The 23324-nt window shown below is 50.4% G+C and overlaps 1 protein-coding gene across 1 annotated transcript; it reads left to right on the top strand.

Annotated features, from left to right (window-relative positions):
* The first annotated feature begins 5855 nt into the window (after positions 1-5855).
* LOC143833875 (uncharacterized) lies at positions 5856-22166 on the top strand. Its single transcript, XM_077330100.1, has 8 exons — positions 5856-5981; positions 7071-7113; positions 9059-9929; positions 11023-11143; positions 11894-13173; positions 18641-19489; positions 19931-20033; positions 20815-22166. The coding sequence occupies exons 3-8, from the start codon at positions 9204-9206 to the stop codon at positions 21699-21701; spliced, it is 3966 nt and encodes a 1321-aa protein (XP_077186215.1). The 5' UTR covers positions 5856-5981; positions 7071-7113; positions 9059-9203; the 3' UTR covers positions 21702-22166.
* The last annotated feature ends 1158 nt before the right edge of the window (positions 22167-23324 follow it).

Below are 23324 nucleotides of genomic sequence, written 5' to 3'. Positions count from 1 at the left end.
AGATGTCCATGAACTACAATTCCCAGAAGCCCCTGCCAGAAGCCCCTGGCAGGGGCTTCTGGGAATTGTAGTTCATGGACATCTGGAGGGCCGCAGTTTGACTACCCCTGCCGTAGAGGGTCAGACCAGAACCAGTGGGATGAGATTAATTCAAAAGAACTTTCAGCTAAACATCCGGAAAAACTCCCTGATAGAGCGGTTCCTCAGTGGAACAGGCTTCCTTGGGAGCGGGTGGGTTCTCCTCCTCTGGAAGTCTTAAAGCAGAGGCTCGATAGCCACTAGGAAGAAATGCAGATGCTGGGGATTTAGGCAGATGGTGAGTGGGCGGGCAGAAGTGGTTGTGTCAGTGCTTGGCTCTCGTGGCCCTTTCTTGCATGCCCAGGGAAATGCCGATCAGCACTTTGGGACCGGGAAGCGAATTTCTTTCGGGCCAAACTGGCTACGGATCTGGGTTGGTTTTTGTTTGTTTGTTGGGGGGGCATGTCATCTGGACATGGAATCGGGGACACTGTGGATGGGCAGTTAGTTGTGAGTTCCCTGCATTCTGTAGGGGGTTGGACCAGATGACCCCTGGAGGTCCCTTCCATCTCTATGATTCTAAGAACAAAGGAATTAAAATGTGGGAAAGCACTTCCTCCCTCCCAGATAGAATAAAGGGAACGAGGCCCAGCTGATGTCGGTCCTCTTTTGCTAAGGAAAACAAAGTCGTGGCACCCTAGCAGCAACTACTATTGAGGAGGCAAGAGGAATCATCTCTTGACCCTGAAGGCCCAGGTGTCAAGAATCAGGAAGAAGTCAGTTAGCAAAGTGTGATAAAGGAGCTCCCAAGATCTCAGGCGAAGTGAAGATCGAAAAGGAAGTCTTTATTAAACGGAGCGAAACTAAGACTAATCGGAACACTGGCTCCCCCCAGGAAGGTTCTTCCCCTCATTCTCCTTCCAGCCGTTTCAATCAGTGAATCCGCAGACACACGGATCGAGGTGCAAGTCTACGTAGATTCTGGATGCTCCCCCTGGGAGTGGGGCTAGGGCCCCTGGATCGCTCGATAATCATGAGGCAGTGGGAGGCGGTTCGATCACCCATGCCACGAAAGCCCTGGCCCTGAACATTGGCCGCCACTGGGAGTGCATGTTGCACACCATTGCCCCGGTGGCGCATTTCTCCATCCTCCTGGGAACTGACTGGATGGAAGGCTAAACCGTACAACATGAGCCCTACGGAGTTGGCCGACCTCCCGAAATTCATTGACAAAAATTTACAGAGGAGCTTCATCTGACCCGTAACTTCCCCAACGGCTGCCCCCGTCCTCTTTGCCAAGATGAAAGATGGAACTTTGAGGTTGTGCACGGACTATCGAGCAATCAATGCTGTGTCCAAAACGAATGGCCCCTGATCAAAGACTTGCTGGGACGGTTGGGAGAGGGGAGGATTTTCACCAAACTGGACTTGAGGGAGGCTTACTACCGGGTAAGAATTGCTGAGGGGGATGAGTGGAAGACTGCCTTTAACATCCCCCTGGGCCAGTTTGAGTAGCTCGGGATGCCGTTCGGTTTGAGCAGCTCGCCCGGTATTTTCATGAATGTACTCAATGACATGTTGCATGACCTACTCTACCAGGGGGTGGTTGATTACGTTGATTACGTGTTGATCTATTGATAAGAAGGGGAACATGTGAAATGGGTGAGGGAGGTGCTCATGACGTTGGCCAAACACAAACTACGCCAAGCTGTCCAAATGCAAGTTTCACCGCCCACAGGTGGACTTCCTCAGCTATCGTGTCTCCATGGTGGGGATACAAATAAAATGTTTTCTGAAAGCTAGGTTTCCTGAATTATTTCATACTCACATGAACATGCCTTATATTAAATCAGTCCCCCAAGATCAGTATTGACTATTCAGGCTGACAACAGCTGAACAGTCAGACAGAGATCTTTCTCATCTGCTGGCAGATTCCTTTAATTAGAGATGCCAGGGATTGAACCTGTGACATTCTGTATGTAAAGCCACAGCCTTTCCCCAGGATACTGCAAGATGCTAAGACCTGATATAGAAATAGAAATAAAATAAAAAATGTACTAACCCCCAGTTCCTTTTTGTTTCCCCTTCCCAAAGAATTCAACACAAAAGTCAAAATATTGTACTATGAAAATCTATATTACTATATAGATTTAATGTGCACATATATTATATAGTTCACAGTATTATATTTGTGCTTCCCTTCCATTTTTATTTATTTACAAAGTTGATATCCCACTTTTCTTCTCTTTCTTGTATTCCCCCACAAGGGTTTCCAGGTGACCCAATTATCATACATCTGCATCTCTGGCATCATTTAGTCAACAGAAGGTATGCAGGGCTTCCAGTTAGAATTACTGCTCAGTCCCATTGCTTGTTTCTTTGGGTTTGGCAGACTGTTAGCTAAATATGAGCAGACAGATGCGACAGTAAAGAAGGCAGGTGCATCACATCAAAATCCCAAGATGCTGTAGTCCCTACACTGTATGCCACATTGGTCAGAGCCCACCTGGAGTCCTGTGTGCAGTTCTGGAGGCCTCACTTCAAAAAGAACATGGATCAAATGAAGAGGGGACAGAGGAGGGCAACAAGGATGATCCGGAGCCTGGGGACCAAGCCCTGTGAGGAAAGGCTGAGGGATTTGGGGACGTTCAGCCTGGATAAAAGGCTGAGATGGGACATGATTGCTGTCTTTTAAGTCTTTGAAAGTGTGTCACTTGGGAGGGCAGGGAATGGTTCCTGTTGGCAACAGAGTTGAGGACCCACAGTAATGGGTTTAAACTATGTGTAGAATGATACTGGTTGGATACCAGGAAACATCACTCAATTCCACTGTCACACCAATATCTGAAGTAATCTGAAGCAATATCTGGCCAGGGATTCTCGTCTGAGAGGGGAGCATCATCTGGGCATGGAAATGAGGTCACTATGAGTAGACTGGGAGTTGCGACTTTCCTTTATTCTGCACGGGGACAGACTAGACGACCCTGGAGGTTCCTTCCAACTCTATGATCCTGATTCCATTGTCTGGAGATGTTTCTCATGTACCCCAAGGGGAGGGCTTGTCTTAGGAGGGGACCAACTCAATGGTGTTACGGGTTATGGGCCCCAACCCAATGCCTGGTGGAAGAGCTGTCTTACAGGCCCTTCAATCCTGAGCCAGATCTTGAAGGCCATTAACAAAGGTGATAACCCTGCACAATCTTTGGTTGCCAACAGGTGTAAATCAGCAATGTTTAACAGATGGAAAAAACAATGACAACTCTTGATTGAGTCAGGAGTGCAGCCATGTTGGTCTGAAGCAGCAGAACAAAACTGGCATCCAACATAACCTTCAAGTCCACCAGGGTTTTATTCTAGGTGTGAGCTTTCGTGTGCAGACACACTTCCTCAGGCAATGGAGTAGGAATAATTAGAGAAGCTACAAAGACAGAACCAATTAGCAGGAAATCAGTCAACAGTCCCATGAAGCTATCCCGAAATACACAGCATAATATCCTGCTAGAACAAAGAGTTCCTTTGGGTTCAGTTTCTGTCCACAAAAGCACAAGGGTAATACAAATGTTCAGGTTAGTGATGAATGGGAAAAAGCATCTGCTATTTATCGCTAGCTTTAATACTTGCATAGATTCAACTGGGTAGCAGTGTTGGTCTGAAGTTGTTGTTGTTAAGTGCGAAGTCGTGTCTGACCCATCACAACCCTATGGACCAGGGGTAGTCAAACTGCGGCCCTCCAGACGTCCGTGGACTACAATTCCCAGGAGCCCCTGCCAGCATTTGCTGGCAGGGGCTCCTGGGAGTTGTAGTCCACGGACATCTGGAGGGCCGCAGTTTGACTACCCCTGCTATGGACAATGATCCTCCTGGCCTTCCTGTCCTCTACCACAGGGGTAGTCTCCCTGTGGTCCTCCAGATGTTCATGGACTACAATTCCCATGAGCTCATTGTAGTCCATGGACATCTGGAGGACCACAGGTTGAGTACCCCTGCTCTACCAGGTCTGAAGTAGCACAACAAAAAAGTCCAATAGCACCTTTAAGACCAACAAAGATTTATTAAAGGCAGGAGACTAAATGAACAATCATCATAACTGCAGGGAAATCAGGCAAAAGCAAATGGCGGCAAATCGGTAAACTAGATATTATGACACAGTTTACCAATCTGGATATTATGATAGTTCAGTAAACTGTGTCATAATATCTAGTTTACCGATAGTTTACTAACGATAGTTTACTAATCTGATACGATAGTTTACTAATCTGGATATTGTGACGCGGTTTACTAATCAGCCACCATCTGCTTTTGCCTTATATCCCCGCCATTATGATGGCTGTTCTGAGGAAGAGGGCCTGCAATCGAAAGCTCCTTGAATAAATCTTGGTCTCCAAGGTGCTCTAGGACTCCCATCTTAACATTTGTATTCACGATGCTGTTGAAGAAGAAGAAGAGTTGGATCTTATATGCCGCTTTTCTCTACCCGAAGGAGGCTCAAAGTGGCTTACAGTCGCCTTCCCATTCCTCTCCCCACAACAGACACCCTGTGGGGTGGGTGAGGCTGAGAGAGCCCTGATATCACTGCCCGGTCAGAACAGTTTTATCAGTGCCGTGGGGAGCCCAAGGTCGCCCAGCTGGCTGCATGTGGGGGAGCGCAGAATCGAACCCGGCATGCCAGATTAGAAGTCCACACTCCTAGCCACTACACCAAGCTGGCTCTCTGTTGACCAATATCCTGCTGATTCACCTTCTCCTTGCATTGGCACTCTGAGGGCAACCATTTCATTGCGGCCTAGAACCAAACTGGGTTGGCCTCAAAGGAAGCCACTGGACCCCCCCCCCACACACACAACATGGTTTCCATGCTAATTCTCTACATCAGGGGTAGTCAAACTGCGGCCCTCCAGAGGTCCATGAACCTCCAGAGGTCTTTTGGTTAGGGAAAAGAGGGGGAACAAAAACCAGCAGCTATTCATCCTCTTGACTTTTTGTTTTAATCAACAACAGCAGCAAGCTTGGGACTGGCCCTAAATTGGAAATTGCCTGAAATACCAGCTCTACAGTCTTGGTTTGATTAATTGACTGAACTATTGAAGATGGCTAAACTGACTTGTACAGTCAGCAGAAAACCTCCAGAGCAGTAGTTCTCCATTCTCTTTGAGGAAAGTCCAAAGAGTCTGGGACTTCTCTGTTTAGAAAAGAGATGACGAAAAAGTGACGTGACAGAGGTTTATAAAATTCTGCATGAAATAGAGGGAGTTGAGAAAGAGACATTTTTCTTCCCTCTCCCCAAATACTAGAACAGGAGGGTATCCAAAGAGGCCGATGGGCCGTCGGTTCAGGACAAAGGAAATACGACTTTGTGTCAATGTGAAATTTGCTGCCACAGGATATAGCAGCAATCTGAACCACAAGGGAGGACAGTATGTAAGTTCGAAATTCTTTAAAAATAGTGATGGCCACTGGCATATATATAGCTTTTAAAAGGGTTAGAACCTCCACATTCAGAGGCACTAATCCTCCAAATCCCAGAGCCAGGAGGCAACATCAGGGGAAAGCCTCAGCTCCTAGACCAGGGGTAGTCAAACTGTGGCCCTCCAGATGTCCATGGACTACAATTCCCAGGAGCCCCTGCCAGCGAATGCTGGCAGGGGCTCCTGGGAATTGTAGTCCATGGACCTCTGGAGGGCCGCAGCTTGACTACCCCTGACTCATGGAGAAAAAACACTTTGGGGGGCTTGGAGGTTCAGCGCCCGTGGGGAGGGAGCGGCCCTTTCCCGCGCTCCCAAAGCCTCCTCTCCACCCCCTGGGGAGGTTAAGCTCAGCGAGACGCGCTTCCTAGAGCGGCCCTGGACCGGACGAGGAGGGGTCGCCCCGGAAGTGCCGCTCTCCCCCACCCCCATTCCCCCCCTTCGGCGTCTCTATGGTCCAGGCGGAGGATCGTGTCGGCTGCAACCGCGCGGAGTCTCGGGGTGAGCCGGGGGGGGGGGGGGGAGCGGCGGCGGGAGCCTCACAAAGACCCGGATGGGGATCGGGGGGGGGTCTCTGGTAGGGTCGAGCCAAAGCGGTGGGGGGGGGGGGAGATTGCAAAAGGAAGACCCCGTGCAGGGAGAAGGGGCGGGAGCGGCAGACCCAGGGTCGCCCCTTTGCAACCTCGTGCAAGCAGAAGGCTCAAAGCAAAGCCCCAAATCCCGCCTCGCTCCACCCCCCGGGCCTGCAGCAGCCGCTTGTTAGAGATAGGCTGCCCCTGAATGTGGAGGCTCCATTTAGCGACCCCCCCGGTGAAGGCCGCCCAAGAGAGCCCGCGTGGCGTAGTGGGGTGGGGGGGGAAGAGCGGAGGCCTCGGATTTGGGGTGACCTGCGAGGTGACCTGGGAGAAGTTCTCTTAGAGCTCTCTCAGCCCCACCTCCCTTCCAGGGGGGGGTCTCTGGTGGGGAGAAGGGAGGGGAGGGTAAGGGAAGCGGTGCGGAGGCACGTGAGGCCTACTGGGTGACCTTGGGCCAGGCACAGTTCTTCTAAAGCTCTCCCAGCCTCACCTGCCCCACAGGAGGGTCTGTGGTGGGGAGAGGAAGGGGAGGCGGTTGCAAGCCGCTTTGAGACTCCTTTGGGGAGTGAAGAGCAGGATATAAAGAGCGGCTCTTCTTTTAAATGTGGGATACTATGTTTTGTTTGTAAGACCGATCATTTGGTTATATAAAATTATTTGGAAGAAATTCAGTGAAGCTGACACAAACATATATGTTGTCTCAGGGCATTCAATACAACTACGAGGTTGGTTTTAAAATATCTCTCACTTTTGAGTACATTGGATCCCAGGACTTCCTGGCTCCTTTTTGTTTTCTGCTTAGTCTATATCAGGGGTAGTCAAACTGCGGCCCTCCAGATGTCCGTGGACTACAATTCCTATTTGTTATATATTCTTAGAAGACAATATCATCAGCTGCTCTTTGTAAATCCAGTCCTTTGCTAAAAAAGCAGAGGAGCAGGTCAGGTTGGGGTTTCTTGGTCAGTTGCCATCCCTTCTCCTAACATTCTCTCTAATAATTAATTCTCTCCTTCAGGCAGAACTCAGACAACAGAGCGTTTGCCACTGTGAAGAAGAAGGTGAGAGGGTTTTTATACTCCGCTTTTCACTACCCTAAGGAATCTCAAGTGAGCCTTCCTTCCCTTCCTCTCCCCACAGCAGGGACATTGTGAGACGGGCGGGGATGAGAACTATGGCTAGCCCAAGGCCACCCAGCAGGCTGGCCGTGGAGGACGAGTGGGAACTCAAACCTGCCTTTTCAGATTAGAGTCTGCTGCTCTTAGCCACACCACACTGGCTCTCCAGGTAGAAAAGAAGGGTATGTAAATGAAGTAAACATGAATGTCACCAGCCAGAAAGAAAGGAGAAAAAACACCCCCCCCCCTGAAAAGCTTTCATCAAGAACCCAAAGGTTAAAGAAATAGACGTGTACAGCCTAATAAATCAGTTTCTCCACACAGAAAGTTAAAAATGCTAAAGTAAATGAAAAATTCATTATTACCAAATAATTAAAAAGAGTTTTGGGCCCAAATGACAGCCTCACGTATAGAGTAAAATTAGTCAATGATATCTAATAAAGGTAATATCTAATATCTAATAAACGGTAATGACTGGGGAAGGCACTGGCAAACCACCCCGTATTGAGTCTGCCAAGAAAACGCTGGAGGGCGTCACCCCAAGGGTCAGACATGACTCGGTGCTTGCACAGGGGATACCTTTACCTTTATCTAATAAAGACCACCTGTGACCATCTGTTGTCCTTATTTGATATTGTTGAATAACTTTACTCTGTATGTGAGACTCTCATTTGGGCCTAAAATTGGTATTATTATTATTATTATTTTGTGATAAATGGAGATATTCTTCATATAATTGGGCCTTTTAAATTTTCTATGTGTAGAAAATGAATTATTAGGCCATATGCTTGTATTTTTTTTAACCCAGCCTTTCTCAAGTCTTTTACCATTGAGAAACCCCTGAAACATTTTTCAGGCTTTGAGAAACCCCAGGATTGGCACAATGGTTCAGCATAGGGTTGGGAAGCCCCTCTCCTTCCCACCCCCTCAAGGTCCATCATGCATTTTGGGATTGGGGGAAGGGGAGGGGGCAAGTCAACATGACCATATAGGGGCATATCACCCTATATGTATTCAAAGATTAATTAACTCAAACCCATTAGAGGAATCCTTCCAGGGCTGGTTGAGAAAGCCTGCTTTAACCTTTGGGTTCTCAGCTAAAACCCTAACATAAGCACTGTAAAAATGCCTCCCCATGCATAGTCAGCCTCACCTACAGACACTGCCCACTGGGGCCTCCATCAGGCAGGCTGGATATGGGTCTGCTTGGCAATGGGGCAGGAGAAGGAGGGGGAGAAATCCAGGAAGGAGAAAGCAACAGAAGAAGCTGAGGTGTTTTTAGAACCATGAGAGTTGGAAGGGGACCTCCAGGGACATCGAGTCCAGTCCTCTGTACAATGCAGGACATTCACAGCTACCTGCCCACCCACTATGATCTAAGTCAGGGGTAGTCAAACTGCGGCCCTCCAGATGTCCATGGACTACAATTCCCAGGAGCCCCTGCCAGCTAATGCTGGCAGGGGCTCCTGGGAATTGTAGTCCATGGACATCTGGAGGGCCGCAGTTTGACTACCCCTGATCTAAGTAATTTTCCCCAGTGATCCCCCCACGAAATATCTCCAGAATCCAACCGGGCCTGGACGAAATTCAACTACCATCCCACAGTGGCGATTAGCACTTAGAATGGTGAGAAGAATTTCTAAAGAAGAGGTTTGTGGGGAGAGCTGCCCCATGGAGACGGGGGGGGGGGGGTGGCCGTCTTCTGGACTGAGATATCAATTCTGTGGGGTGATTGTGAACGAACATGGCTTCTCAGTGACCCTGAGGAAAAGGAACTAAAAGACTCTTCTTCTCTTTTGCCCTACATTTTGGACTGCCGTGGGTGGTGTTTATTAAGCCTCTCTGATTGGCCTTTCTCCCTCTCACCTTTTAACACTCATTGTTTCAGGTTCAGGTCTCAAAGGGAGCATCTCCAACCCTGTGGCCAACAACCGGGTCCTTAAAATAAAGGGGGGGGGGTCACACCCAGAACGAGCTGTTGAAATCTCCACTCCAAAACAGCCTAGTCCATCCGACCCTCGACATTGTGTAAGATGGCCGCACGTCGCAAAACCACCGCTATCTGGTACCCCCGGACGGAGCCGAAGAAGAAGAGGGAGATGCAAGACGCCTTGGACTCGGAGCGTGAGAAGGCTACGGGGAAAGGCCCCGGGGGTCCAGAGGAATCCTGGGAGGGAGCCATCCCCGAGCCGGTTAAAGGGGGGCCAACGGCAGGGCCCCACGAGCATTGGCAGCAATTTGTGAAATCGGTGGAGACGGCTCAGTCCGGACAGAGGGCTGCCCAGCTGCAGGGCCTCGGCCTGAGGGATGATTTCCCGGGCGAGAAAGCATCCGATTCCGGGCTTCCTGGAGAAAAGGAGAGATGGCTCCTGATGAGCATTGGTCAGGAAACCCACGTCGCTGCCAGCAGCCTCCAGGTGAAAGAGCAAGTCGACTGCCGGGACGTGAAGGAAGAGGCCTTGGCCGCCAGCTGGAATTCGGAACGCCTCTGCTTCCGCCAGTTCTGCTACGAGGAGGCCGAGGGGCCCCGGGAGCTCTGCGAAATGTTGCGGGAGCTTTGCCGCCGCTGGCTGCAGCCGGAAAGGAAGACGAAAGGGCAGATGCTGGAGATGGTGATCCTGGAGCAGTTCCTGAACATCCTGCCCCCGGAGATGCAGAGCTGGGTGCAGGACGGCCGCCCGGAGACCTGCTTTCAGGCGGTCACCCTCGCCGAAGATTTCCTGCTGAGGCAAGGAAACCACGACAGGCAGGATCAAGAGGTGAGTGATCTGAACGTCACGTTCACTGCCAGGAGGAGGGAGTGATGCCGTCAGGCATAGAGAGCTTTCCGAGGGGATGGAACAGTGACAGACGGGAAACCTCCACCTTCAGAGGCACTCGGCTTCTGATTCCCAGGGCCAGGAGGAAAGGCCTCGGTTTCTCTGATTAAAAGGGTATCCCAATGTAGGAGGACTGTTTCTCGCCTGAGTAGCACTCAAAATGTTGCAGAAGGTAGATCCCAACCCGAAATGGCTGCAGCAGGAGGTAGAACCCAACCCAAAATGGCTTCCACGGGAGGTAGAACCCAACCCAAAATGGCTGCCGCAGGAGGTAGAATCAAATGCAAAATGGCTGCCGTGGGAGGTGGAACCAAACCCAAAATGGCTTCCACGGGAGGTAGAACCCAACCCAAAATGGTAGAATCAAATGCAAAATGGCTGCCATGGGAGGTGGAACCAAACCCAAAATGGCTTCCACGGGAGGTAGAACCCAACCCAAAATGGTAGAATCAAATGCAAAATGGCTGCCATGGGAGGTGGAACCAAACCCAAAATGGCTTCCACGGGAGGTAGAACCCAACCCAAAATGGTAGAATCAAATGCAAAATGGCTGCCATGGGAGGTAGAACCAAACCCAAAATGGCTGCTGCAGGAGGTAGAACCAAATGCAGTACTTCCCTCAGGGCAGCATTGTGAGGAACTAGGGGTACCTGAGGCTTTGGTTATAAGCTTCATCTTGAATTGTTCTTGGGGAAAACCAAAACAAAATGACAGTCGTTTGTAATGAGCCCTGCTTTCCAGTAGCCCCACCTACGTCCTGAAACGTTTTGTAGGCCTCAGGGCAGCACTCTGAGGAACTGGCAGGTACCGGAGGCTTTGGTTATAAGATGCATCTTGAATTGTTCTTGGAAAATACCAAAAAAAATGTCGGTCGTGTGTACTGTTTTGATCTCTCTTATTTGCCAACTCCGGAAGCTTCCGAGCCATTTCTAAGGTTCCGGGTTAAGGATTTAGGGTGTGGTGCTGCTGCCCTGGCTGAATCTTGGCACTTCTGCAACTTCCATGCGGATTTGTTTCCCCACTGCCTTTTCAGGTGTCATGGCAGTTGAAGGAGGAAGGGGCTGAAGAGGCGGAGGGGGCTCCCTCGGAGTCAGGCGAGTGGCCGCTATTCCGGGAGATCAAGCAAGAGGACGATGGGGACACCCCCATGCCGGGTAAGGCGGGTGTGTTTATTTAGCGGCTGTGACTTCCTGAAGTTGAAAGTGGTTGAATGTGTTATTTTGATTGCGTATTGCTTTAGTGAGGCCGCACACCAGCACCGTTTTCACTCTCATAACAATACAATACAGTGAAACGCTTGAATATAAAAATATAGAAACTTATTTAGCAGTGAAAAACTTGGGTCAACAGTGTCATCACAACAGCACCCAGCCAATAAGTAGTTTTGTGCACTTTATGGGGCTTCAGGCTGATGGTTGGAGGCTTATTCAACTGTCTTGACCAGGGGTGGTCAAACTGCGGCCCTCCAGATGTCCATGGACTACAATTCCCAGGAGCCCCTGCCAGCAAACGCTGGCAGGGGCTCCTGAGAATTGTAGTCCATGGACATCTGGAGGGCCGCAGTTTGACTACCCCTGGTCTTGACCAAAGGCCTGGTGGATGGTTAGGAGTGCGGACTTCTAATCTGGCATGCCAGGTTCGATTCTGCGCTCCCCCACATGCAGCCAGCTGGGTGACCTTGGGCTTCTTATAGTGCTAATAAAGCTGTTCTGACTGAGCAGGAATCTCAGGGCTCTCTCAGCCTCACATATAAGAACCAACTCCTCTTCCTTCTTCCTCTTCTTCCTCTTATTCTTTCTCCTCTTCTTCCTCCCCCTCCTCTTGTTGTTGTTAGATGTTGATAGACAATTACCACACTCTCTCTTTCCTTGGGCATGTCGCTTACGTTCTCCTTATTTCCACAGGAAACGAGAAGGTATTCTGGGAGGAGAGTAATCAACCGGAAACCTCTGGAGACCTTGAGCTTCCCTGGGCGCTGGCAGGCCGAGCGGAGCAGAATTTCCCCCATTATTCTGATCCGGGAGAGGCATCGGAGGACCAGCAAGAGACTGTCCCTGACTCGGACAACTCCCTTTATTTCCCGGCAAGTTTAGAACAGCTCCGCAACCTTCCCGCTGACCAGCAACATATCCTCAGGGGCGAGATCTGCCCAGATTGCGGGAAATGCTTCCGATGCAAGGCGGAACTCACTGAGCACCAGCGCTTGCATGTGGGAGAAAAACCATTCGCCTGCCCGGATTGCGGGAAGAGCTTCTGCCGAAAAAACGTTCTCGTCGCCCACCAGAGGATCCACACGGGGGAGAAACCTTTCAACTGCCAGTACTGCGGGAAAAACTTCAACCAGCGGTCGCATCTCACGGCGCATGAGCGGACGCACAGCCAAGAGAAACCGTTCACGTGTCCCGACTGCGGGCAGAGTTTTAGCAGGAGGACCGGGCTCGTGGCCCATCAGAGAATCCACACGGGGGAAAAACCCTACGACTGCCCCGACTGCGGGAAAAGCTTTCGCCAGCGGTTCGACCTGATTCGGCACCAGCGCATCCACACCGACGAAAGGCCGCACGAATGCCCTGACTGCACCAAAAGCTTCCGGAACAAGTCGGCGTTCCTCGTCCACCGGAGGATCCACACCGAAGAGAAGCCGTACCCGTGCTCCGACTGCGGGAAGAGCTTCCGCCACCGCACCAACCTCCTTGCGCACGAGAGGATCCACACGGGGGAGAAGCCATACAAGTGCACCGAGTGCGACAAGCGGTTCGGAGACGGGTCTTCCTTGATGAAGCACAAGCGAGCTCACACGGGAGAGAAACCGTACAAGTGCCAGCAGTGTGGGAAACACTTCTCTCAGAATGCCGGCCTGGTCCAGCACGAGAAGATCCACACGGGAGAGAAGCCCTTCGACTGCACCTACTGCCCCAAAAGCTTCCGGGACAGGTCCGCGTTCATCGTCCACCAGCGGACCCACACGCAGGAAAAACCGTATCAGTGCTCGGTTTGCGAAAAGAGCTTCAGCCACCGTTCCAACCTCCTGAAGCACCAGCGGACCCACACGGGGGAGAAGCCGTATAAGTGTGCCGAGTGTGGGAAGGGCTTCACCCAGCGGCCCAACCTCCTTGCTCACGAGAAAACGCATGCAAAAGAAAGCGTCCAGTTGATCTCCGGGTCCGGGCAGGCGGAAGGGGGCGCGGAATAGCGGCCCTGCATCCGTAATCTCGTCACGGAAGGGAAATGCCCGACGTTATCGTACGCCCAGAGCGTTCTGGGGAAGATGGAGGCAACGGTTTATGGCAGAGTTTTAGGTGGGGAAAGTGGGGTGTGTGGTTTAGTGTCTGGGCGTGTCGTTGGGGAAGACTGAATGGGGAAGAATTGGGGGGGGGGAGTGCCTGCTCTTTGTGAAGAGGGTACGCAGCTGTCGAAAACGATTTCAGTTCTGTCCTTTTTTTTTTCATGACCCAATTATAAGAATGCGTAGAATTAGTATCGTACGTAGAATGCTTAGAATTAGTCCCATTCCTCCAAGTGTACGAAGCGCCAGACTTATATTGTCTTGCTGTACTGCTAAGAATCACTCTGGAAGGCACAAAATGACGTCAGAGAAAGCTGTGTAGCAGGGGTAGTCAAACTGCGCCCCCCCCAGATGTCCATGGACTACAATTCCCAGGAGCCCCTGCCAGCGAATGCTGGCAGGGGCGCCTGGGAATTGTAGTCCATGGACATCTGGAGGGCCGCAGTTTGACTACCCCTGCTGTGTAGGATCCGGCCGGTGGCCCATCTAGCCGAACACTCTGTGTCCCAAGGGGCCTATCGGGAAGTCCACCAGTGGGGCCAGAACTCCAGACACCCTCCCGCTTTTGGCCAGCACCAAGAATACCAAACAACAACCTAGACCCAGGAGTGGCCAAACCATGGCTCTCCGGCTGTCCGTGGACTACGATTCCCTTAAGCCCCTGCCAGCACTAGCACGGACTCATGGGGATTGTAGTCCTTGGACATCTGAAGAGCCATCGTTGGCTACCCTTGCGAGCCATCTAGTAAACTTAGCAGAGTGAATTGGGTAGACTGATTCATAGATTAGTCCAGGGCTTCTGATAACCTTCTCAGTGCCTGCCCTGTCCTTTTGGAAAGTGGGTGGGGACAGGTGGGATTTTTTGGCCCGTGAAGATCTGATTGGTGCTGCGGATTTATAAAAAGTTTCTTTGGCCAGAGCTTGCCCTCCAGGGCGCAAGGATCTCCATTGCACCACTGAAGTTAAGCCAGATTCAGGTGGGTCACCGTGTCGGTCCGTAGCAGCAGAATAATGTCTTGAGTCCAGGGGCACCTTGGAATTCGAGCCACGTTTTATTCTGGGTCGAAGCGTCCAGGTGCATGCCCACTTCGTCAGGTGTCTTCTACCTGAAAGAATGGACCCTTATATACTCAGAATAAAAACTGGTTTTCCTTCAAGGTGCCCCTGGACTCAGACTTTGTTCTGAAGGTAAATTGTGCGTGCCAGAAAACATTTGTAAGCAATGCGTCCCTTTTAGAAAGCATCCTATTAAACATAGATTCTGCCTGAAACGTTGGAAGCGGTGTTATTTCAGTTACGCGTGGATGGGTTGCGGTGTTCGTCTGAAGCAGGAGGACAAAGTTGGAGTCCAGGGGACCCTTGAAGACCAGCAAAACGTTTTAATTCTGTGTGCATGCGCACTTCTTCAGACAGATGAAAGTTGGAGTCCAGTGGTCTCTTTAAGACCAGCAAAAAGTTTAATTCTGTGGCACCTTTAAGACCAACAAAGATTCATACGATGTATGAGCTTTCATGTGCAAACACACTTATTCAGATAAGTGTGCATGCACACCAAAAGCTAACCGGCATCACGCAGAGAGCTAGAAGAGACCCCAAAGGGCCATCCAGTCCAGCCCCCCACTGTCTTGGTACTTTCTCCTTCCCTTCAACTCTGGGGCTTGCTTTTTATTGCGCTTTGGTGACTCTCCTGCAGCGTGAAAAGGGAATTGTCCTTGACTTGGATTCCCGGGGCAGCCATTTTGAAGAAGAAGAAGAACAGTTGGTTCTTATATGCTGCTTTTCTCTACCCAAAGGAGGCTCAAAGCGGCTTCCAGTCGCCTTCCCTTCCCACAACACACACCCTGTGAGGTGGGTGAGGCTGACAGAGCCCTGAGATTCATGCTCAGTCAGAGCAGCTTTATCAGTGCCGTGGCGAGCCCAAGGTCACCCAGCTGGCTGCATGTGGGGGAGCGCAGTATCGAACCAGGCTCGCCAGATTAGAAGTCCGTGCTCCTAACCACTACACCAAACTGGCTCTCCGTTTGCGGTCCAACCTGCCTCCTGCTGAAATCGTTTCACCACCCTCTCAAACTCCAGATTCAACAAAGTTGGGGGGAACCACACTGGAGGGGGATCCAGAAAAAAAAGATAACACAACATTTATTTTGTCTGAGGTGTCGGAGGTCATCTGCAGTGTTAACACATCCCAGAGTTTCAAAACTTGGACCTGAGGCAGAATCGTTCTTATTTGGCCAGTGGTGGCTTAAAATCCAACCACACCCTGAGGCTCTTCACTAAACAGTAGCTCTCCACATCTCCATGGACTACAATTCCCATGAGCCCCTGCCAGCAGCGTGCACCTTGACGACTTAACAAAATACGTGGCAGGGAAAGAGCTTTCATGTGTCCCCGCTCACTTCTTCAAATACAGCTAGAGTGAGGTTTGCTAACTTCTAAGCAGGGCCCAACATCCTCTCAGAATTAAAACGGTGGCTCATTTTCCCCATATAAGTTTGCTAACCTCCTAGGAAGGACTGGAGAGCTACAGAGATCAGTTCCCCTGGAGGAAATGGTTGCTTCGGAAGGTGACCTCTACAGCACTCGACCCCACTGAGCTTCCCCTTCCCAAACCCCAACCTCCACCCCTGAACCTCGAGGGATTTCCCAAATTGAAGCTGGCTACCTTCGCTTGCCTGAACTTGTCCCAGAAGTACAACTGTTCCTCCCCTGGAAGAAACAGCCACTCCGGAGGGTGGATTTTATGGGAACGCTGGCCTAATGAGATGTCCCCCTCCAAATCTCCAGTAATTTTCCAGGTGGGAGCTGGGAACCCTATTAGGCAGATGAGCGATCGGGTTGTGAGTGTCCGGAGGTTGGACTAGATGACCCAGGAGGACCCTTCAAACCCTATGATTCTATGACCAAGAGCAAGGAGTCCTTAATTCCATTTCTGAAACACCAATTTCATTTATTTATTTTTGTATTTATACTGCCCTCCCCTGAGGATTGCCACGGGAAGTTTCCTAAATGCTAAGCCCGTGGAATCCAGACTTCTCAGGCGGGTTGTCGTGTGGGTCTAAAGCAGCAGAACAAAGACCCAAGTCCAGTGGCAACTTTAAGGCCAACAAAGATTGATTCAAGGCGGGTGAGCTTTCGTGGGCCTGCACACTTCCTCAGAAAAATGAAATGGAAATCACTCGACAACCTCAATAAGGACAGAGTCAATCAGTAGTAAATTTGGTACACAGCATCCAGCAAACGTGCAGTATAATGAAGACGTTCAGCCGATTCAAGAGTTGTTAGAATGAGTTTATAAGGCTGTTAATCGTTAGGGCTCAACGCCAGTTCGAAAAACATAGCAGAGGGAATAAAAATGTCAAGATTCGTGGCTAACAGCAGATGCATTCCCAGCTGTAGAGCAGAGTGATTAAAAAGACATGTTGCCAGCCCCATCTGTCTTCACCCCACACGTCGCAGGCTGTGCCGACTTAGGTCTCATTTCCTAAAACCAGAGAATACATGACATACATTGCATTACATAACACCAGACAATTTTATTTTCCCAGAGGAAATAAAATGAAGAGGGGATTGTCAAGAATGCAGATATAAGAGCTGAATGAGGCTCTCTCCTGCTCCCCCCAGGAAACCCAATTCCCTCCCAGGCATTCTGGGAATTGTAGTTTTGGAGAATATCCTAGAACGGGGGTAGTCAAACTGCGGACCTCCAGATGTCCACGGACTACAATTCCCAGGAGCCCCTGCCAGCATTCGCTGGCAGGGGCTCCTGGGAATTGTAGTCCGTGGACATCTGGAGGGCCGCAGTTTGACTACCCCTGTCCTAGAACATTCCCTGGCAGGAGAGCCTTTGTGCAAAAGACTCCCCCCCTCCCCGCCCACTTGCATTCTCCTAGGAACTCTGGAAATTGTAGTTCTTGAGGGCTGATGCGGGAGCTTTCCTATATAGAAAAATCTCCCAGGAATTTCTGCCTGGCAGATTGAAGCGACCCCCCCCCCCTTTCTTCCTCCTTTGTTTCTCCAAGCAGCTGGACAAGGTAATAACATCCAGGCCCCCCAAATCGCTTGCATTTCTCTCCAAAAGGCAGGGAGGGGGGAAGGGATGGCGGATGCCTATTGTGAAGCTGAGCAAGTCCATTCCCAGGAAGACTTGAGCGTGAATTGGGAAGGGGGTGGGGAGGGGAAGGAGGGGAAACGAAGTAGGAGGTTTAATGGTCAAAGAGGGGATCAGGTGACTTCAAAGCGAGTGGAAGTAGTTTGGGGTCCCATAGGGGAACACCTGAAGATTTGGGGGGCGGAGACTGAGGGAGGGTGGGGTTTAGGGAGGGGAAGTCAAGTTATGAACCCGCAGAAATCCGCCTTCTAAAGGGGCCATCTTCTCCATTTTCTTCTTTCCTGGAGATAGAGTGCATATAGAATCATAGAGTTGGAAGGGGACCTCCTGGGTCATCTAGTCCAACCCCCCGCACAATGCAGGACGCTCACAACCCTCGTTCATTCACTGTAATCTGCCACCCCCTCGAACTTCAGTTGTCATAGTGAGGGAATTTCCTGCTGCTACCGGGAAGTTGGCAAATCTGTTTGGAGAGTTAGGGGGCTGCTATGACATTTCCACCACTGAGAAGGAAGGACTCCCTGGAGAAGAGCCTAATGCTGGGAGCGATCAACATGATGAAGCCAGAAACATTTGTTATTTAGTCACAAATAACTAATTTAGGTATAGAAATCTAAATAAAATAAAATAAATAACAAGGCAGGTTCCTTATTATTATTATTATTATTATTATTATTATTATTATTCGATTTATTACCCGCCACTCCCTTGCAGCTCGTGGCGGGTTACAACATCTTAAAAACCCCATAAAAACCATTAAAACAACACTATAGCTTCGACCATATTGGTTATTGAGGCAGCATGATTTTGTAATTAAAAAAAATAAAATTTTGTTTCCGCCCTGGCTCGTGACAGGGCAAATTATAGTAGAGGAAAAAACAGATAGAACTGTAGTACAAAAATAGAGATTTAAATTAAATGATAGGCATTAAAACAAGAATTAGAACGAATTGCCCACTCTTTCTAGCATGGGAACGGGGGGACAAGAGAGATGGTCAACTGAGTTGGTTGGTGGAGTCTGACAGGGAGGCCAGCGCATTTGATGCTTTTAGGCCTCAAGAATAGGCCTTATTTTGTAAATCAATAAGGCAAAAGTTCCCTCCCCACTGCTTCCAATGAAACCGCTTCTGTGATGTTCAGTGGCCTGACCACCTATGAGGCAAAGTTTTAAAACAAACATAAAAATAAATGAAAAAAAATGAATAAAACTTCAGACTATCCTGCCTGCCTCACAATTCCTGTCTTTTTCTTCCTCAGGCCGACTTGTCCCGATCCTCCTTCCTAGACCTAAAAATCTGCGGCGTGGCTGAGCTGGTGAGCATCCACGCGAGGCAGGCCAGGTTCGGCCTGAGAAGAAAAATGGTGGCGGAACAGGCTGAGGCCTCCGATTTCCGCCTCCGCTCAGGGCCTGCGCTGGAGCCGGGAGTCAAGATGGCGGAACCTCTCCCGGTGGACCCAGGTCTGGGAAAAGTTGGAGGCAAAGGCCCTCAAATCACCCAGGCTGGGAGGATGAAGGAATTCTCGGAAGGGGACGTGCCCGATCGTTTGAAACAGGAACCGGGAACCAGCCTCCGCGAGCGCTGGGAAGTCCAATGGCAGCAGTTTCTGAAAACGGTTCGGTCTCTACCGTCTGGGCCGGGAGACGCTCAGCCGCCGAGCCTCGCACCACGAGGTGATTCTCCAAAGGAGGACATCTTTGGTATAGGGCCACAGCGCCCTGCAGAGAGGGTGACCCTGCTCTCTGGCCAAGAGGCTCAACCCACCAGTAGAAACCGATTCGCCGAAACCGATAATGAAACTGTGAAGGAAGAGAGCCTGGACACGGAGGCTGCCCGCCAGCGTTTCCGGCGGTTCGGCTACGGAGAGGCCTCTGGGCCTAGAGAGGTTTGCAGCTTCCTACACGGGTTTTGCCGTTCGTGGCTGAGGCCCGAGAAACGCACCAAGGAGCAGATCTTGGAGCTGCTGATCCTGGAGCAGTTTATGAGCGTCCTGCCCACGGAACTCCAGAACTGGGTCAAGGAGGGGAGTCCGGCCTCTTGTGCGCAGGCAGTGGCCCTGGCAGAAGGCTTTCTGCAGCAGCAGAGGCAGGAGAAGTGGCAGGAGCAGGTGAGGAGTCTTCTTGTCATCCCCGGGGTGCTCATCAGGGCTCTCTCAGCCTCACCTCCCTCACGGGGTGTCTGTTGTGGGGAGAGGGAAGGGAAGGCGATTGTAAGCCGCTTTGAGACTCCTTTGAGTGGAGAAAAGCGGCATATAAGAACCAACTCTTCTTCAATAATATCAGGGCTCTCTCAGCCTCAACCACCTCACAGGGTGTCTGTTGTGGGGAGAGGAAAGGGAAGGCGATTGTAAGCCGCTTTGAGACTCCAGGTAGAGAAAAGCGGCATATAAGAACCAACTCTTCTTCTTCTTGCTGTGTTTGGCCAACGTCATGAGCACCTCCCTCACCAATTTCACACGTTCCCCTTCCGATTTGACCTTGTACGGAACCGGAGCAGGAGCCAGAAGGACTACTATTCTTCTGAATAGAATTTGTGCCGCTTTTTTCAGGCCCTGGGGATATCCGAGGAAGTGGTGGCTGCTCCTCCAGAGGCCGTGAGGATGGTCTTCCAAGAGGTCAAAGCAGAGGGTGAGGAAGATGCAAACCCTGCAGGTCAGAAAGCCTTGCATTGCGTTAGCTAGGACGTGGAAACAAATTCTCTTTCCTTTGGTGTGGGTTTTTAACGCGCAATTGTACTCATCCAAAAATAAGGAATTGCCTTATATCTGGTCAGGCTATATCCCTGGAGATTTTGGGGATGGAGCCCGGGAAGGGTGAGGTTTGGGGAGAGAAGGGACTTTCGCCCTATGCCCCTCGCAGGGTCTTACACATTGCGGGTTCTAATTTGCCAACCCCAGGGAAGTGCGCCTGGCCTCAACTAGGGCCAGGGCCTTTTTGGTCCTGGCCCCTACCTGGTGGAATGAGCTCCCGGAGGAGCTTCAGGCCCTGCAGGAGCTTTCAGCACTCCACAGGGACTGCAAAGTGGAGCTCTTCCGCCAGGTCTGTGGTTGAGGCCAGGCAGCAAGGAAGATCAAGGCCCCCCTATAGTGAATATGCACCCTTCCCCTCTAGAAGTAGAAGATTGGGAGTGGGGTTAGGTCCAGGAGGAGCCTTGAGTGGGCGTGTTCACAATAGTAAAGGTGGGGGGGGAGGGACCAAAAGGAAGGTGTGGGGTACATGTACTTATGTCACTTCCGGGGGCGTGGCAGGGAGGCTCGGCCAGCCGACATCACTTCCGGCGGTACTTGAAGCCTGAACGTTTCTTTCAGGGATTCCTCCAGTCAGAAGCTTGAAAAAGGCTGCAGTAGGCTTTTATTTCTACCTTGGATCTAAAGTTCCTTTTTCACCCTGGGCTAGAATCACTCATGTTCGGATTCTCTTCTTCTATTTCAAGCAGTTGACGTGAATTCTTGCGAGAAAGAGAACAACAGGTCAGAAAACTGTGAAGGACTCCAGCCCGGTGAGATGTTTCCTGAAAAAGCAGATTGGAACCTTTCCCAGGATTCACGTCAGGGAGAAGGTCCTGAGAGCTTGCAAGGAAAGCCCCTAGATAAGGCCATAGAAGTCCCCATCGGGTATGCCCAACGAGTCTATGAGCATCTCTACCCAAGTCCAACAGAGCAAACCGCCTTCCAGCAGGTTCGAAAACAGGTCTGCCTTGAATGCGGGAAGTCTTTCCGGTGGCAAGCCAGGCTGATCGCCCACGTAAGGACACACACCGGCGAGAAGCCGTACAAGTGCCTGGACTGCGGCTGGAGCTTCAATTACAAATCGCGCCTGATTGCACACAAAAAAATGCACACGGGGGAGAAACCCTACAAATGCCCGGACTGCGGGAAAAGCTTCAGCCGGCAGCCGCGCCTGATTGCCCACGAGCGGGTCCACACCGGGGAAAAGCCCTACACGTGCGCAGAATGCGGCCGGAGCTTCAGCGACAGGTCGAATCTGAACACTCACAAGCGGACTCACACGGGGGAGAAGCCATACCGGTGCTCGCATTGCGGGAAAAGCTTCAGCCAGAGCTCGACGTGCATGAAACACGAGCGGATCCACACGGGAGAGAAGCCGTACAAGTGCGCCAGCTGTGTGAAGAGTTTCTGTCAGCGCTCGCAGCTGATCAACCACGAGAGGATCCACACTGGGGAGAAACCCTACCAGTGCTCCGTTTGCGGGAAACCCTTCAGCCGGAGGACAGACCTGGTGACGCACCAGAGGCGGCACACGGGGGAGAAGCTGTATGCCTCGAGTGTGGACAGAGCTTCAGTGCCAAGTCTAGCTTGAAAGAACATAAGTGCCGGGTCTAGCTTGAAAGAACATACCGGGGAGAGAACCCATAAGTGTGCCGACTGCGGGAAGGGTTTCGCCCCGATGGCTGAGCGCGTGAAACACGAAAGGACCCATGTGCAGGAATAACTGCAGAATGGGGAGGGCGGAGTATATATTTTATTTTGTGGTTGCAATCATTTTGAAAAAGTAAAGAGAACGGAGGAAAGAATGTTGACTCGTCCTAAGTCTTGCCTGATGAAAAAAAGGTTGAGGCTGATATTGGGATGTTGATTTCTATCCATAGCTGAATGGTAACAATTTGGATGGAATCTTTGCGAATGTCGGTGCACTTGCACTAACCTCCCAGTCAGAGCTTGCTCGGCAGAAATTAGGAAATTGTTTATTCTGGCTGCCAAGTGACAGCCGCACTTCGTTGCTATTTTCTTCTTGGTTGAAAATAAACTATATAGCCTCTGTTAGTAAACAAACAACAAAAAAGTTTACTTCCATACTAAAATGTTCAAAAATAAGGCTTCCCTCTGAGGTAAAACTTTCCTCTGCGGTAAAACTTTCCTCTGAGGTAAAATTTCACACTTCACACTGAGGTAAAACTTCCTTCTGAGGTAAAAGTTCAATCTGAGGCAAAACTGAGCTTTGAGGTAAAACTTCCCTCTGAGGTAAAACTTTCCTCTGCGGCAAAACTTTCCTCTGAGGTAAAATTTCACACTTCACTCTGAGGTAAAACTTCCCTCTGAGGTAAAAGTTCCTTCTGAGGTAAAAGTTCAATCTGAGGTAAAACTGAGCTTTGAGGTAAAACTTCCCTCTGAGGTAAAACTTTCCTGAGGTAAAACTGAGATGCCTCCACCCCCACCCCGTTTACATCAAGCTACACTTTGGGTTCTGTTCCACTTTGTCCTTGTTAACACTGAGAATATAGAAGCAGAGGTTATTTTATGTTTTCTGACAGATGTATAAAACCCGAACAGAGTGATCCTGAATCTAGCTCTGATTCCCTCACACACCAAAAGCACAACAGTCACCAACTGTCAAAAGTGAGCGTGAATGGAACTCTCCCATCATGCATCGCTACAGGGAGCGTGCATTCAAGGCTGCGCAAACAGGAATTGCAACCTTAAGGGTGTCCTGTGCTAAAATGTTTCAGGGCAACGTAAATTCTCTGTCAAGATAAGCTGACGTGGGGGGAAGTCTATGACTCTGTGGCAGCGTATGCTTAAGCAAACGGGTTTGATGGGGACAGGTGTTGTTAAAGACCATCTTGGCCTGAGATGCCAGCAGTACTGTCAAGCCCCGGGCAACTTATGGTGGCCCCAGAGGTTTTTCAAAGCAAGAGACATTAAGAGGTGGCTTGCCATGATTTGCCTCTGCGTCACGACCTTGGTAGGCCTTGGTGGTCTCCCATCCAAGTGCTCAGCAGGGCTAACCCTACGTAGCTTCCGACTAACATGGGCCATTCAACTTTTAGAATAGTTGAATCCTAGTGTTGGAAGGGGATAGAGAGGCCATCTAGTCTAACCTCCTGCTCAGTGCAGGATCAGCCTCAAGCAAGAAGAAATAGAAGAAGAAAGAAGAAGAAGAAGAGTTGGTTCTTATATGTCGCTTTTCTCTCTCCAAAGCAGT

The sequence above is a fragment of the Paroedura picta genome, chromosome 3 (assembly GCF_049243985.1).
Source record: "Paroedura picta isolate Pp20150507F chromosome 3, Ppicta_v3.0, whole genome shotgun sequence".
Taxonomy (NCBI): Eukaryota; Metazoa; Chordata; class Lepidosauria; order Squamata; family Gekkonidae; genus Paroedura; species Paroedura picta.
The sequence above is the reverse complement of the archived record's forward strand: the minus strand, read 5'-3'. Positions and strand labels throughout refer to the sequence as shown.